At 37.7% G+C, this 16,259-nt stretch overlaps 1 protein-coding gene across 4 annotated transcripts in view; it reads right to left on the bottom strand.

Moving 5' to 3' along the window:
- Positions 1–15,660, bottom strand: part of LOC149022410 (putative inactive ATP-dependent zinc metalloprotease FTSHI 3, chloroplastic) — a 29,650-nt gene extending 13,990 nt beyond the window's left edge. For all 4 annotated transcript variants that reach the window (XM_089150528.1, XM_089150530.1, XM_089150529.1 and 1 more), the window contains exons 1-3: positions 14,360–15,660; positions 12,502–12,825; positions 12,105–12,405 (exon numbers count right to left, since the gene is read on the bottom strand). In XM_089150528.1, coding sequence (XP_089006654.1) covers positions 12,105–12,405; positions 12,502–12,825; positions 14,360–15,442 — 1,708 coding nt within the window. In that variant the 5' untranslated portion in view covers positions 15,443–15,660. The remainder of the gene's footprint in view (positions 1–12,104; positions 12,406–12,501; positions 12,826–14,359) is intronic.
- Between the last annotated feature and the right edge of the window lie 599 nt (positions 15,661–16,259).

Raw genomic sequence — 16,259 nt, 5'->3', positions numbered from 1 at the left:
GCAACATCACCAAAATACTGCTGGTTGTACCAGAGGGCTGCAGGGTATGGGGCCATTACCCTAGGCCTTATTTTGGCCCTGATTCTGGTTCACATCAAGATTGCATAACAAAATTAATAATACAATAATCAACGGAAGATGACAAAACTCCGTTAAACACGGAGGTGACCAATTCAAACACATACCTTTAACGTAGATCTTCCGAAGGAGACCAAAAGTCCAAAACTCTTGTGAATTCACATCTCTGGACTTCCAATGTACTTCTACAATGGAAGCCTCTATTTATAGGCACCATAATGTACAATGAACAGTTAAGAATTATACAAGTGTTCTCCACCAATGGTGGAGAACTTTCTAGCTAAAAGATATTTTCAAAGGAGTCCTAGATACTTCTAACCAAAGTTTCTAGACTCTAGATATTTACAAGGGGCCTATTCCTCAAGCCAGAAGCACCCCAGATGAACTAGTCAATCCAATGCAATACATTCTCTAATTTGAATCTAAATAACTTTGAAAAGTCAAGGGAGAAGGAAATATATCAAATATAAGGGTAGAAAACATAGAAAAAAACCTAAACCTAATATTTCATCCTTGAGAAATACTTTATTCTTGAATAAGTTCAAGTTTTCAGCAAGCATGACTGAAATGATGCTCTTAACTAGTTTTTGTTTTGTTGAGAACCAATAATCTTACGTATTGTTTCTTTAAAAGCTGATCTCAAATTTCCCATCTATCGAAACTGTTGCGACTCTGGGTATTTCTACTTTTTTGTACTCATCAGTTAATATAAATAAAGGATGGCTATGTCTCTCTTAAAGTCAATATTCATCATGGTATGAAACCCGATGATTTTAGGACAATATTGAAGATGTCTGAGAAGCAAACTGCCGAAATCTGAAGATGTCTGAGAAACAAACTGCCCAAAATCTAATCACCTCTCTGCCAAACCACCAACGCCACCACTTCTGCGTCAACACCACAGCACCGCCACCCTATCACAACACCAACAAAGCATCCGCCTCTCTCCCTCTCTCTCTCTCACTCACTGCCAAACCACCACCATCACCACCTCTGCGTCAACACCACAGCACCGCCACCCTGTCGCAACACCACCAAAGCATCCACCTCCCTCCTGTGAGGCCTCTTCTCTTCTGCCTCTCTTCCATCAACTCTTCTAAGCCTTTGGATACCCTCTATGGTTCATTCCCGTTGGTGGTGAGCACTTTTTCTCCCACCAGGGTTCTTTTTCACCCATCCGTTGTATACATCCTTCCTTGATGAAGCATCTGTAAACTTTTTTCTTTTGGTTTCCCATATTCTCAGATCAGCAACTATGTCTACTGGATCTATTGGTTTGTCTGAAGTAGAGGAGGCTCCAGTTACATGTGAGTGTGATTTTCCCTCTTTACAAATCAACTTTGTCAAGCTTAACAAAACCAGTTACCTGCAGTGATCTCGATCTGTTACACATGCAGTCGGTTCACGTGGTCTTGCTGGCCATCTTCATGGCACTTTTGTAAAACCTAAAACTCCTACTCTGGCTGAAGACAAATGGGAAACTGAAAAATGCCTTGTGATGGCTACCTGCTTAACTCGATCGAACCTGTTATTGTCGAGAAATGCCTCCTTCTTGAGAATGTAGTCATCTAGAAAGTCGTGAAAACGACGTATTCAAAGGTTGGTAATGATGCTCGGTGTCTAGATATTCTTTGAAAGATCCATCAATTGAAGCAAAAGGATCTTGCCCTCCCTTAGTATTATAACACTCTGTGTAGGTACTATCAAATTTTGGACTTCTATGGGAAGTTACTTCCACCTATGAAGCTAACTGATGAGCACATTTATGTGCAAAATCTTAGGGCATAAAGCATACATTTTTACACATTTTAGACAAGCTACCTTGAAGTATTTTCTAGTTTCGTATTTGCAGGGTATTTCTAACAAAAGGCAAAAGGGTGAATGTTGAGCTAAAAGGCATGAAAGGGAAACATTTTGGAGGATATCTAAAGCCAGGATAAATTTTTTCTTATGGATCAAACCATTTTGGAGCCTGGATGATAAGATATGAAGTCATTTTTAAAGAAGAATAAGGGGATTTTGTTTTTTATTTATTTTTTCCATTCCTCATGTATACCCCATTTTTGTTTAGGAATATTCTCCTTTACTATTTAATCACATATGGAACAATTGAAGTTTTTCCCTCAATCTTCACCTTACATAAAGCCTAGCCCCACTTCCCTATAGACACAAAAACTACTCAAAGCCCATCTTCCTAAGTAGAATCTCCTCAGTTGGCTCTTTCAGGGAGCCAGCAAACTTTTAGTATATTTTAATCTTCAAGTAAGCATCTTTGCTTTCCTATCAATTTTATGTTTAGGTTCAATTTTTTCCCCCTGGTCAAATAGATAAGATTTTTCTTTCATGTGTTGTATTTTTTCTTTCTGTTAAATAAAGTTGTTATTATCAATTCTCATCCTTCTCATCTCCTTCCCTCTCTCTCTTGAGAAAATTTCTGCTCTAAATATTCCAATCCTAGTGACAAGGACTGGAGTAGTTAGAATATTCTAGTTTAAGCGTAGCAATTTTCGTTTATTCAAATTACTCCAAGAACATATCACATCTTGCATTAGTTGAAGGAACAAGATTTAAAACTTCCTACATGTGATTGACTCATTTGCTGCATGATCTGTGCGCTTGTTGTATTTATATTTATTTAACAACACTGATGTTACTACTTCTCATAAATGGGAGGATAAATTCCATGTTTATGATAATTAACAATATCTCCATACCAAGGTTCAATGTTCACCGACATTAGTTGCTCATCTGCAAGTCTCTAGTATTACTCTCTCTTCCCACTTGGCATTACGAAGGCAAGACAAATGGCCTACAACCAAATTTTCAATTCCCTTTTTGTCCCTAATTTTATGTCAAATTCTTAAAGTAGCGTGACCTAATAGTGTTGTCAAAGCGTCCGCCTAGGCGGCAAAGCTGTTTTTCAACCGCCTTGTTTTGAACCGCTCAATTAACACTTCCCCCCCCCCCTTTTTCGCCTAACTGCTACCTCTTTGTCACCTTGTGCGCCTTTATGCTAAATCAACCGCTTTTTTTGACATTTTGTACATAATATTTATTTTACAAAGTCATATATAAATTGAATAGCTTAGTCATTTCATAATCAAGGCCTAAATTGCAAAGGACCCATGTGCCTGTCAGCAATAGAATGTGAAGCATGAGTTATTCTCAACATCGAGCATCAATGAATCATTAACCAGACAATCACTTGGAAATCGGAATGATGAGATCTATTAATTTATCGTGTTGGCCCTGTTAGTACATAATCATTGTTATGATGCTTGATGAGATTAACCTATGTTTGTGTTCTTTTTTGGATAATTTTTCATAATTAAGATTCTTGAATGCTTTCTTTTTTGGATGAATGTGACTATTGAATGTTTATTTAGCTTATTATAGAAGGTATTAGTATTAAAAGTAGTTGTATTGAAAATTTTTGACCCAACCACTTTGTCGCTTAATCGCTCAATCGCCTAATCAGCCCCAATCATTTTGGTCGCCTTGCCAACCTTGTGACCTAACGAATGAGTCAAGATGTTGCATCCTTCTTGTCTAACAAATATTTGATAGTTGAGTGATCAATGTAAACAATGACTACCTAACAAATATGAGCGAAACTTCTTTAATGCAAACACAATAGCCAAAAAATCTTTTTCGGTCATTGTATAATTAAGTTGTGCATTATAAAGGGTTCGACTTGCATTAAAAATTACAGTAAGCATCTTATTTAACCTTTAGACCTAGAAATGCTCTAAAATAGTTAAAAGCATCACATACTAACTCAAATGGTTCTAACCAATTTTGTACTTGTATTATAGAAGCGGTGGAGAGCTTCTCTTTCAACTGTTCAAAACTCAATAAGCACTCAGGGTTGAAATCAAATGGGACATCTTTAGCAAGCAAAGAAGTTAACAGTCTAGCTATATTACTAAAGTCCTTGATAAAATTGTGATTAAAACTAGCATGGCCCAAAAATGATCTAATATCCTCTACAATCTAGGTGGTGGAAAATTAGAAATAAGATCAACCTTAGCCTTGTCAACCATAATTCCCTCCTTAGAAACAAAATGACCTACAATTATTCGACTCTTCACCATGAAGTGACATTTCTACCAATTAAGAACCAAACTCTTGACTCTACTACATACAAGAACTAATCAGAGAAGGTGAAGGCAATCAGAAAAGGTAAACCCATGATGAACTGAAAAATCAACCATAAATACTCCCAAATAATCCTCTACCATATATGAAAATATGCTCATCATACATCCTTGGAACATTACATGAGCATTGCATAACCCAAAGGGCATACATCAATAGGCTTACATTCCACTTGGGTATGTGAATATGGTTTTGTCTTCGTCTTCAGGTGTTATAGGGATTTGGTTATTGCCAAAATAACCATCAAGGAAACAATAATAAGCACGGCCGGCTAAATGCTCTAACTTTTGATCGATGAAGGGCAAGGGAAAATGACCCTTATGAGTAGTTACATTAAGCTTTTGGTAATCTATACAAACACACCAACCAGTTTGGACACAGCTCAAGATGAGCTTGTTCTAAGCGGATGTAACCACAACAACTCCGAACTTCTTAGGAACAACTTGGACAAGACTAACCCACTAGCTATTTGATATTAGATAGATAACCCAATTATCTATACATTTGAACACTTCTTTGCAAATGGCAACTTTTATCACAGGATTAACCCTCCTCTGGGGTTCCCCAGAGGGTTTGCATCCATCAACCAAATTTATATGATATTGGACTATTGAGGGACTAATTCCTTTAATGTCGGTCATTTGCCAACCTAATGCCTCTAAACAAACTAAGAAGCTCATCTACTTGGCCTATAATAAGATCAGAAGCAATGATTACAAGAAGAGTTTCATTAGGGTCTAGAAAAAGCATGTTTTAGGGAAATGTTTCAATTCAAGTTTGGGGGCATCAACCACAGACAAGACAAGAAGAGTTCTAGCCAAATTACCAAGTGGCCCACTAAATTGTTGCAAGCTTATCATATTAGAAAAGAAATCACTCCCTAAGTCCTCTAGTTCATCCAAACAATTGTAGAAATCATCATCAAAACTCTTCTTAAGGGAAAAATCAATATCCTCATAAATGCTTTGCAATATACTAACAATCTCAAAAAAATTTGGTTGTTTCCATAGCCTAAAGACATTGAACTCCATAGATGTATTCCCAAAAAATAACCTCCAAAGACCATTTTGACAATTGATGAGGGTATTGCATGTAGCTAAAAATGGTCTCCCTAAGATCAAAAGAATATGGTTTTTAAGGTTAGTAACTGGATCTCTGTCTAAAACAATGAAATCATTATGGGAAACAAATTCTCCTACTCGGATTAACATATCTTCAATTATGCCATGGGTTTTTAACAAACCTATTGGTTAACTGGAGAGTAGCCGACGTAGTTTTGAGCTCCCCGAGACCCAATTTTTTGTAAAAGGTGTATCACAATAAATTAACACTAGCTCCCAAGTCTAATAAAGCACTCTCTTTTTTTAATCACCAATGACACATGGAATTGTTGGACAGCCTGGATCTCTATTCTTAATTAAAACTTGTTCTCAAAGGATTGAACTCATATTCACCATTAGAAGGGCCTTCTTTGGGACATTTGTGGTTCTCTTTTAAGTACACAAGTCCTTAAGCACTTTAGTATAAGAAGGGATTTGAGAAATAGCATTCAAAAGTGGGATGTTGGAACTAACATTTTTTAGAACTTCCAAATTTTTGTCAACATTTCATTCCCTTTGTTACTTGCTAACCGGCTAAGGAAAGGGGCCTTAGGTACATAAGATCTCTCTTTTGAAGTTTGCTCTTTTCTAAGATTTTCAAAAAGTGGTTCGGCGAACTTAGGTACCTCTAAAGCCATTGGCTCATCCTTAACTTCTATGGGTTCCTCAGACTAACCCTCATTAGGAGACACTTGAACATTCTCCTCATCACGATGGTCACTAGTCTTAATCTTTTGAATTTGATTCTTAATTTGAAAAAGTTACTCTAGTAGTAAAAGTTGCACCACTACAACCAAGTCAAGCGCATTTTATTGACAAATCTATTGCTATATGTGCATGGTGTCAGTCTCCTACACGTGATTGAGAAATGCCTTATCTATTTTGGAGGCCAACAAGAAAATATCAGTACGATCTTTCCAAACCAGTACAATAGTAGGCAAGGTTCAAAGTATCCCACGATACCATACGATACTAGCCGATACGTATCCATATTTGACCCAAGCGACACGATACATCTCGATACGTCTCTCTATTGATCTACGCTAAAATACATTAGCCAGAGCGATACAATACTCAATATGGAATGATACGTCTCTTAAAATCACCTGACTGATACGATACTCGATACCGATACTTTAAACCTTGGTAGCAGGTATAATCCTAGGTGGAGAAATCATCCTAACTTGTCATGATCTCAAGGGCAAAACCAAATGGATTTAACAATTATTCCACAAAAAATCAATTTACTACTCCTTAAAAATAAAGTGCTCAATTTTCTCAAAATCAGAATGTCCAACTCCCTCAAGCCCTTAATTTTTAGAATTAACTAGGCCTGCAATCCACTTATTATGCCTTGTAAGACTCTCATTGCAAAATATCAGTCACCATCTGGTTTCAATAGAGGAAATAATACTCCGGAATTTTCTCATCCCTTTACCTTAGATAATTCTATGTATGCATTAAGAAGTGAGAAAGGGCATTTAACAGGTGAGTCACATGTTAATCAGGAGATCAAGATTAGTGACTATCGTGATGAGGAAAATGTTCAAGTGTCTCCCAATGAGGGTTTGTCAAAGAAATCCACAGAAGTTGAGGATGAGCCAATTGCTTTAGAAGTTCCTAAGTTTGCTGAACCACTATCTGAAAGTCTTAGAAGAGAGCAAACTTCAAAAAAGAGATCTTATGTACCTGAAGTCCCTTTTCCTAGCTGATTAGCAAGCAATAAAAGAAATGCAAATGTTGACAAAATTCTGGAAGTTTTCAAAAATGTGAGTGCCAACATTCCACTTTTGGATGCTATTTCTCAAGTCCCTTTTTATACTAAAGTGCTTAGGACTTGTGTATTTAAAAGAGAACCATAAATGTCCTAAAAAAGGTCTTTCTAATGGTGAATGTGAGTACGATCCTCTCAAAACAAGTCCCAGTTAAGCGCATAGACACAAGATGTCCAACAAATCCATATATTATTGGCGATAAAAAATAAAAAAGAGCACTTTACTAGACATAAGAGCTAATGTTAATTTATTGTCATACATTGTTTATAAACCATTAGATCTTAGGGAACTCAAACTTACATCAGTTACTCTCCAGTTAGCCAATAAATCTATTAAAACACCCCATGGCATAATTGAAGATGTGTTAATCCGAGTAGGAGAATTTGTTTTCCCTGTTGATTTCATTGTCTTAGACACACATCCAGTTACTAACCTTAAATACCAAATTCCTGTGATCTTAAAGAGACCATTTTTAGCTACAAGCAATGCCCTTATTAATTGTTGATATGGTTTTTTGAGGTTATCTTCTAGGAATACATCTGTGGAGTTCAATGTCTTTAGGCTAGGGAAACAACCAAATTAATCTGAGATTGTTAGTATGTTGCAAAGCATTTCTAAGGATATTGATTTCTCCTTTGAGAAGAATTTTGATGATGACTTCTACAATTGTTTGGAAGAACTAAAGGACTTAGAGAGTGATTTCTTTTTTGATATATGAGCTTGCAACAATTTAGAGAGCCACTTGGTAATTTCTCTAGAACTCTTCTTATCCCTTCTATGGTTAAGCCCCACCCCCACCCCCACCCCAAAAAAAAAAATTGAATTGAAACATTTTCCTTCGACTCTTCGATATGCTTTTCTAGGCCTTAATGAAACTCTTCTTGTAATCATTACTTCTGATCTTACCATAGACCAAGAGGATGAGCTTCTTAGTTTGCTGTGAGACAATAAAGAGACAATAGGTTGACAACTAGCCGACATTAAAGGAATTAGTCCCTCAATAGTTCAGCATCATATAAATTTGATTGATTGATCCAAACCCTTTAGGAAACCTTAGAGGAAGGCTAATCCTATGATGAAAGAAGCCATTTGAAAAGAAGTGTCAAAATGCATGGATAATGCGATTATCTATCCAATATTAAATAGTAAGTGGGTTAATCATGTCCAAGTTGTTCCTAAGAAGTCCAGAGTCACTGTGGTTACATCCACTAACAATGAGTTCATCCCAATTTGTGCCAAAACTGGTTAACGTGTTTGTATAGATTACCAAAAACTTAATACAACCACTAAAAGATCGTTTTCCATTGCCCTTCATTAATCAAATGTTAGAGCATTTGGCCAAATGTGCTTATTATTGTTTCCTTGATGGTTATTCTAGCTATAATCAAATCCCTATAGGACCTAAAGACCAGAAAAACCAAATTCACATGCCTATATGGAACATACGTCTATCGACGCATGCCATTTGGGTTATGCAATGCTCCTGCCATGTTCCAACGATGCATGCTGAGCATATTTCTAGATATGGTAGAGGATTATTTGGACATACTTATAAATGAATTTTTAGTCCATTGGTCTACCTTTTCTAATTGCCTTCACCATCTTCGCTTAGTTCTTGAATGTAGTAGAGCCAATAATTTGGTTCTTAATTGGGAGAAATGTCACTTTATGGTGAAGAGTGGAATAGTTTTAGGTCATGTTGTTTCTAAGGAGGGAATTATGGTTGATAAGGACAAGGGTTATCTTAGTTCTAATTTACCACCACCTAAAAGTGTAAAGGATATTAGGTCATACTAGGTCTTACTGGTTTTTATCGCTGTTTTATCAAGTAAGATAGCTAGACTGTCAACTTCACTACTTGCTAAAGATGTCCCATTTGATTTCACCTCTGAGTGCTTACCGAATATGGGGGATCGAACCGCGGAAAGAAGTATCCACTTGAGTTTTGAATAGTTAAAAAGAGAAGCTCTCTACCACTCCCATAATACAAGCAACAAATTAGTTAAAACCATTTAAGTTAATGTGTGATGCTTTTGACTATACTTTAGGAGTAGTTTTAGGTCAAAGGCTAAATAAGATGCCTACTATCATTTTTTATGCAAGTCAAACCCTTAATGATGCAAAACTCAATCATACAATGGCTGAAAAAGAATTTTTGGTTGTTGTGTTTGAATTAGAGAAGTTTCACTCATATTTAATAGGTAGTCATGTCATTGTTGACACTGATCCCTTAGCTATTAAATATTTGTTAGACAAGAAGGATGCAAAATCTTGACTCATTCGTTGGGTCTTGCTACTTCAAGAATTTGACCAAGAAATTTGGGACAAAAAGGGAACTGAAATTTTTTGTCGCTAACCATTTGTCCTGCTTCCTATTGCTATTGCTAGAAGGAAATAGAGTCAAATAGTAGAGACATTTCCAGATGAGTAATTGATGTCAGTTAACATGGAACCTTGGAAATATAGATAATATTAATTATCTTGTGACCAATGAAACACCATCCCATTGATCCACCCATGATAAATACCGGTTCCTGATGTAACCCCAAATCTAGGGCCAAGGGTAATTTGGTCATTTCTGTAGATTCTTAGGGTTGCCCAAGATTTCCAGCAAAAGGGGGAAGGATGTTTCCTAGGTTGTAGGGTTTTCTAGGGCTTTCTGTAACTGAGAGTCAGAACTGAAGTTCATGTAGTTAAATTTCCACATCTGAAATTCAAATTTAAAGTGGAACTAGGGTTAAGGATAGGTTTTGGCCCAGATGGGTTTGGGGTCTGTATTGTGGGTTCTGTAAATTCAGAACTGGTTTCAAGGATTTAGAGGGTTTAAGGGAGGTCTGGTTGCCTAAATTTAGGGTTTTCCAAGATTTTAAAAGTTCTGCAGGATCCACCCAATGTAGAAGATGAAGTGCAGAAGATTCCTGGGTTAGGGGAAATAGACTGGATTAGGAAAATAAGTGCAGGAGCAGGCTCTAAGGTTTTGTGTGATCCTAGGGGAAGGTGAAAGGGGTCTAAAGGGGCTGGGGAGTTGGGGCTCACAAGGGGAAAGGGCTGCTGCTAGTGCTAGCACAGGAAGAAGGGAAAAGGGGGGAAGAGGCTATGGTTGCCATGGGGAGGGGTAGGGCTGCACTTACTTGGAGGGGAAACTATAGCAAGCTGCAGCTGAAGCTTGAAGGAGCAAAAGAACTTTCAAAATTGCAGAAACACTAGCACAATTCCAGACGCAGGTTACCCACCTTGGGATCCCACAACTTCTTTCAAGTTTATTTTCTCAAATCAAATTTCATTCATCAAAGACTGAAATTTACATTGCATAAATGGGCTATTTATAGCTTTAAACAAAAGACTTTGACTTGGGTTGGGAGTCCCTAATGGACAAGGATCCCACCTCTTGACCAACACACTTTAAAAAGGAATCAAATTATTACAAGACCTTAACCCTTAGATTGGAATCTTTCTAAAACACACTTTTAAGTTAACTTAAAAACACATACTAATTAAGAATAACTTAGGACTCAAGCAACAACTTTAAATCAAAACAAACTCCTAAAAGATAAGAATCCTTTTGGATAAGGAATCTTATCGACACTAACTAACTTCTACTCAAACTAACTCTCAAACTGGGGCTGCAAATAAATAAAAAATAAAAATAAAAAAAGAAAGAAAGAAAGAAAGAAAGAAAGAAAGAAGAAGAAAGAAAGAAAGAAGAAGACTCTGAAAAATAACTGGATTTATCCCAGCTAATTAGGACTCGATCCAGGGGTGGAAAATGACCAGATTGCCCCTGTGTTGGTTCAGCCCCCCAGGGCTTGCTTCAGGACTTGAGTGAGCTTGGCCTCCTTGGGCCCTTCTTGGGCTGTCCTTGGCTGGTTACATCACCTGTGCTACACAGGGGAGGGATTAGAGGGTCTGCGATAGCTGAGGGAGGGGATTATTGGGTTGTGCAAGAGCAGAAAAGAGGGGAAGGGAAGGTTGTGATGGGTTGGGAAGGGATGGTCTTACCTGGGAAAGATCTGAGATGATATTTACTGGCTAGGGACTGAAGAAGCTTGCTGGTATTGTTGCTTGAAAGCTGAAGATGCTTGCTGAAACTGCAGAACTGAAGTTAGAAGCTTCGAAAAATAGAAACTCAGACAACGCAGGGTCACCCTCAAAGGAACCCAGCCAATACCTCTTTGGCTGCATTATTTTCAATAATTTCATTCAACAAAACTGATTTCTTCTGTAATAGGCATGAGAATATATAGCCTCTACAGGACTCCAAAATAAAACAAACTTCAAAAGAGACCTAACTGACTTAGACTTGGACTGCTTGCTGGATTAGACAACTCTAACTGAACTAAGAAGCCAATTGGGATTCTGTAATCAGATTAGAAACCCACCTAAAACACTTAATTAAATAAAATAAATAAGACCTAGAAGGACATAATACCCCTAAGGAGGGTGCGCATGGGCCTAGCACCACTAGGCCCTCTTGCAGCTTTTGCTGGACCCCTTTTTCTGTTCACATCAAGGGATAAGTACCCAAAAAATTCTGAATGATTGATGTCATTAAAAGCACATAGCATATTTTTTTATTCGAAGTAGTTATGTTCAATGGGTGTAGGAGGAGAGGGAAGCAATGTCTAGGAAACCAGCCAAGTCACTGAAAAGGTACAGATCAAATGAAAAGCATCATCTGGAATGGATTTCAAAAACATTGGCAATTGGTTGTCGAATACATATAGCCAAGCAGAACATATCTAAAATTGTCAGGAAGGACTAAAAGTTTGTGCAAGAAATTCTACAGATTGCCAGCTTTTTCTTCCCAGAGGCAATAATTTCAATTGATGCTGACCAGTTTTAAGTTGCAAATCCTTCTATGCAAGGTGACGCTGACAATATATTCACCAGGATAATCACTCTTGACTACGAGCAACAATGACAGGAATTACTTGCACTCTACTAACAATGGCCCTGGTGAATGTATGAAACTATAGATAATCCTTTAACTCACCTCTGCGGGCAGCAAGCAGAGCAGCTTCATTTACAATGTTTGCCAAATCAGCACCAACAAAGCCTTCCGTAAGTGATGCCACTAAACAGCAAATAAGATCTCTGTCTTCCTCCAAAGGAACTTCCTTCAGATGTATAGCAAGAATCTTTTTCCTCCCGTCTTCATCTGGTTCCCCCACATATAATTTTCGGGAGAAGCGTCCAGGACGACAGAGAGCCGGATCTAATGCATCCGGTCTATTAGTTGCTGCAATAACTATGACTTTCATGTCTGATTCAAATCCATCCATCTCAGTCAGCAGCTGCAAAGGAAACAATTTTTCCCCTGTCAGATTTGGAAATGAATTGCCAAAGATTATCAATATAAGAGAATGATTATAAGTAATGATGAAAATTGCCTGGTTTAAAGTTTGGTCCCGTTCATCATTAAAGCTACGACCACGCTTTCCTCCCACTGCATCAAGTTCATCAATAAATATTATTGACGGTGCACATTTCCTTGCCATGTTGAAAAGGTCTCTAATGCGTGCTGCCCCTCTTCCAACAAATAATTCTACAAATTCACTTGCAGAAACTGTAAAGAATGGCACCCCGGCTTCTCCAGCCACCGCACGAGCAAGTAATGTTTTTCCTGTTCCTGGAGGCCCTACAAGCAGGATTCCTCTAGGTAACTTTGCTCCTAATTTGCTATAGTTGATAGCCCCTTGCAGACACAAAACTATCTACAAAGAGTTAAAGACACAAAAGAAATGGTAACATACACAATAAGAAGAAAAAGAAAATCAGATTAAAGCATCTAAAACCTGAAGTAATGGTTAGAATGGCTGGAATTCAGATTTGAAGTTTCTGGGTTGGGGAAATTTCAATTGAACAAGGGGCTTCAACTGTCCCCCCCCCGGGGGTTCTTTTAGCTCTGTTTTCTGAGGTACAGGTATATATATTTTTATTCAAACCACCCCCCCCCCCACACTTAAAAAAAAAAAAAAAAAAGAGGACAATAAACTGGCATCAGTTGGATGATGACTATCCAGTTAACACTATGCATCACATGATGCAACTGGACATCCCTTGGCAGACAGATGACGGGGCCCTTATATGGTTGATCAGGAAACAGCTTCTCTGTCAAAAAATCATTCTGGAAGAGCAAGTATTTTGTGAGTTTTGTGCACTAAGAACAAAGACATGCAAGGTCGAATATTTGCTCTTATTGATGACAGGTGATATGGAGCCATTTAAATGTACCAGTTACAAAAAGGTTTGTTTGTTGGAACAAAATGACCATAAACGGCTGGTTTGACGATAGACTGGGCATATTGACAGTCATCTGGACAAGGTCCAACAGTGAGGGAAAACATTCAGAAATGATTTCTCACTGTTATGGATTGGCCTACATATATGGGCCTCATTACATCTATCACAAGCCTCTAGGCTTGTAGATTGACCTACTAAGACACATACATCTGTGGATTGATCAGTATGCCTATAGAGAGGCATAAATTCCTTGAATTACAAAATTCACAAAACCCCATGCCGAAGGTCAGGTTTGCACCTTTGAAACGCCTTGGGCTTGGTTTCAGCCAGAAGAATGACTGGGTGATTCTCAACTAGGAGCAGGAAATTTGGTAAGGTATGGGGTGGATTAAAGTACCTGGATTTGGTCATCAACCAGAAAAGAGAACAGTGCCACCGCACCAGAACAAAACGGGGACTCAACAATTGGTTAGCTCAGCAGAAGCTACACCTTAGTGAAAGGCCTGGAACAATTTGAAGATTCAATTAGGCATTTACAAAAATACCATTACCTTAAGCCACTAACACAGCATCCTCTAAATTATCATGCATCAACACTGCAATTCCAATTCACTCTCCTTTTGGGCTACATCAACGATCAAGCTCCTAGACCCTAACTTCAGTAATCCCTAGAAGTTAATCAACTCCAGACTTTTTAAGTCATTCTAACTTCTTGTGTGATTCAATCTTCATTCTTCATGATGGTGCCAAAATATAAATTTTTAAGGCTATGAATTGTTTAGTGACAATCTTCAAGCATTGTAATTTGAACAACACTAATTAGCTGATCTACTTTTTCTGCTGAAGATGAACCCATAGCATTGATTTCCTTTCAAAGTCCACTTGGGTGTAATATACCATATTTTTCTTTTTTTCCTTTCTTCCTTGTGTGTGGGGGAAAGGGAGGGGGGGCATGGGCTGTTTGCTTTTGAATTAAAGTAAAAAAAAAAAAAATAGTGGGTTTACCTCCATTAGCTCCAGTTTAGCAGCATCAACACCTTCAACATCTTCAAAGCTGACAGTCTGATTACTGGGCCTCCGCTTCTTTGCAGGACTATTGGTAGAAGAGAGTTGACGATACAATAACCACATTAAAGGTGTTAAAGGGATCCACAAAGACAACACAGTTATTAATATGCTCCTCATTGACATAAGCACTGATTGAGGAGCTGAGCTGTATGCAATTCCTTTCTCTCTCATCAAACTTAAGAGAAAATTCTCATCATGATCAATTTTCCTAGTCGAACATTGCCACTCTGGAATAGAAGATTTGGTCCTTGAAAATCGTGTCAGAAAATTCTCACCTTTCAACGTTCTAGCTTCAGCATCGTCATTTACAACCAAATCAGAATCAGTAACACTAGGCATATCCCCTGAAGGAGATTGAGTTCCCAACTGAGTACTCTCAGGAACCTGAGTTTTGATGTTATAGAATATACGCCGGGAACCCTCTTCAAACATAACGTTCGAGACAGACCCACTCTGAAGATTCATTATCAAGTCTGAGTAAGGAACAATCTTTTGAGATGGTGTAGCTGTTAATCTAAGAAAGAAGTAGCACAGCCCCAACACAATGGAAATAAAAGTGGAGAGGGTTAGCTTTCTCAAATTTTTACGCAAGAAAGTCCCAAATGCTAGTAGCATTGCCCGGAATGAAATTTTCTTTATTCTCATTGATAACAAACGCAATCTTGGGCGCAATCTCAAGGAAAATCGTCTTTTAATGCAGTACTTCTCTTTCTGACCAACAAGATTATCCTCCTTTCCACTGCTTCTATTAACAGCAGACCTAATTCCATTTTTCCATGGCAACCCATTTCGAGAATTACAACAGTAGTGATAGCCAAATGAAGATATCAATGCTGAAGAACTTGAACAAGAAAGAAAAGCTGAAGCAGAAAGACATTTATATGTTTCAGAGAGCTTGTTTTTTCCAACATGAATTCTAAAACTGAGACTGTCTCTGCCGAGGAAAAATGCTGATTGTTTAAAACAAAAGCTTTGAATCCCCGAACCACCACAAGCGGGAATAATGGAAAACAAAGTCATGATTCTATACCAGAAAAGACCAAAAGAATTACTTGAATTCCACTAATCAAACTAAGAGACCGCTTTGCTCTAAGCATCCAGAATTAAATTAAGTACCTGTGTTTCTGTTCAAGCAGGAAAGCGAGAACTACGAAGTGGGTTTCAAGGAACTTGAAATCAATGGAGGTTGCACTGTTTTGGTTGCTTCGACTGAGGAAATCTCTTTCGCGTCCCCCGCGGCTTATCCACCAGTTGCTGGCCAAAAGCAAGCCATTCCCGTTAAGTGGTGTAAATCGGTACGGTTTCGGTAACTCGGTTCGGATACAGTACGATTTCGGTATATGCTAAAAACGATACGATTTTGATTTTAAACCATTACAGAAAAATAATTTAAACAAAGTATCTAGTGCGATACAATTTTGGCACAAAACTACCATGCTACTTTTGTTATTAATTTACCAAGATTCTAATAAAATTGAGAACCAACAATTGATAGAATCTAATATTAACAAAGAGAAAGCAAGTAAATCTAAGAAGCCAATGCAGGGTTGGTTCTATGGTAAAGACCCATACTTTTTAGTAGAGAGGTCTTGGGTTCGAACCTTGTGAACGGCATTATGTTTCTAGTATTTAAAAAAGCACCAATACCCAAAAAAAAAAAAAAAAAAGTAAATGGTAAAGTGTTTTAATTGAACTTTAAACGACACGGTTAAAAGGTTTCAATATGCAATTGACACCCTTATCGTTAACATAGTTACTAGGGGAGATACCATGGTTTTCATTTGCCATATCCGATCTGTATTTTGATTAATTTCTTTAATTTTTCTAGGTTTTTCTC

This window comes from Hakea prostrata, chromosome 3, assembly GCF_041222555.1.
Source record: "Hakea prostrata isolate BN-2017 chromosome 3, UWA_Hpros_2, whole genome shotgun sequence".
NCBI classification, from domain to species: Eukaryota; Viridiplantae; Streptophyta; class Magnoliopsida; order Proteales; family Proteaceae; genus Hakea; species Hakea prostrata.
Note: the sequence above shows the minus strand (reverse complement) of the source record. Positions and strands in the feature narration are given on the sequence as shown.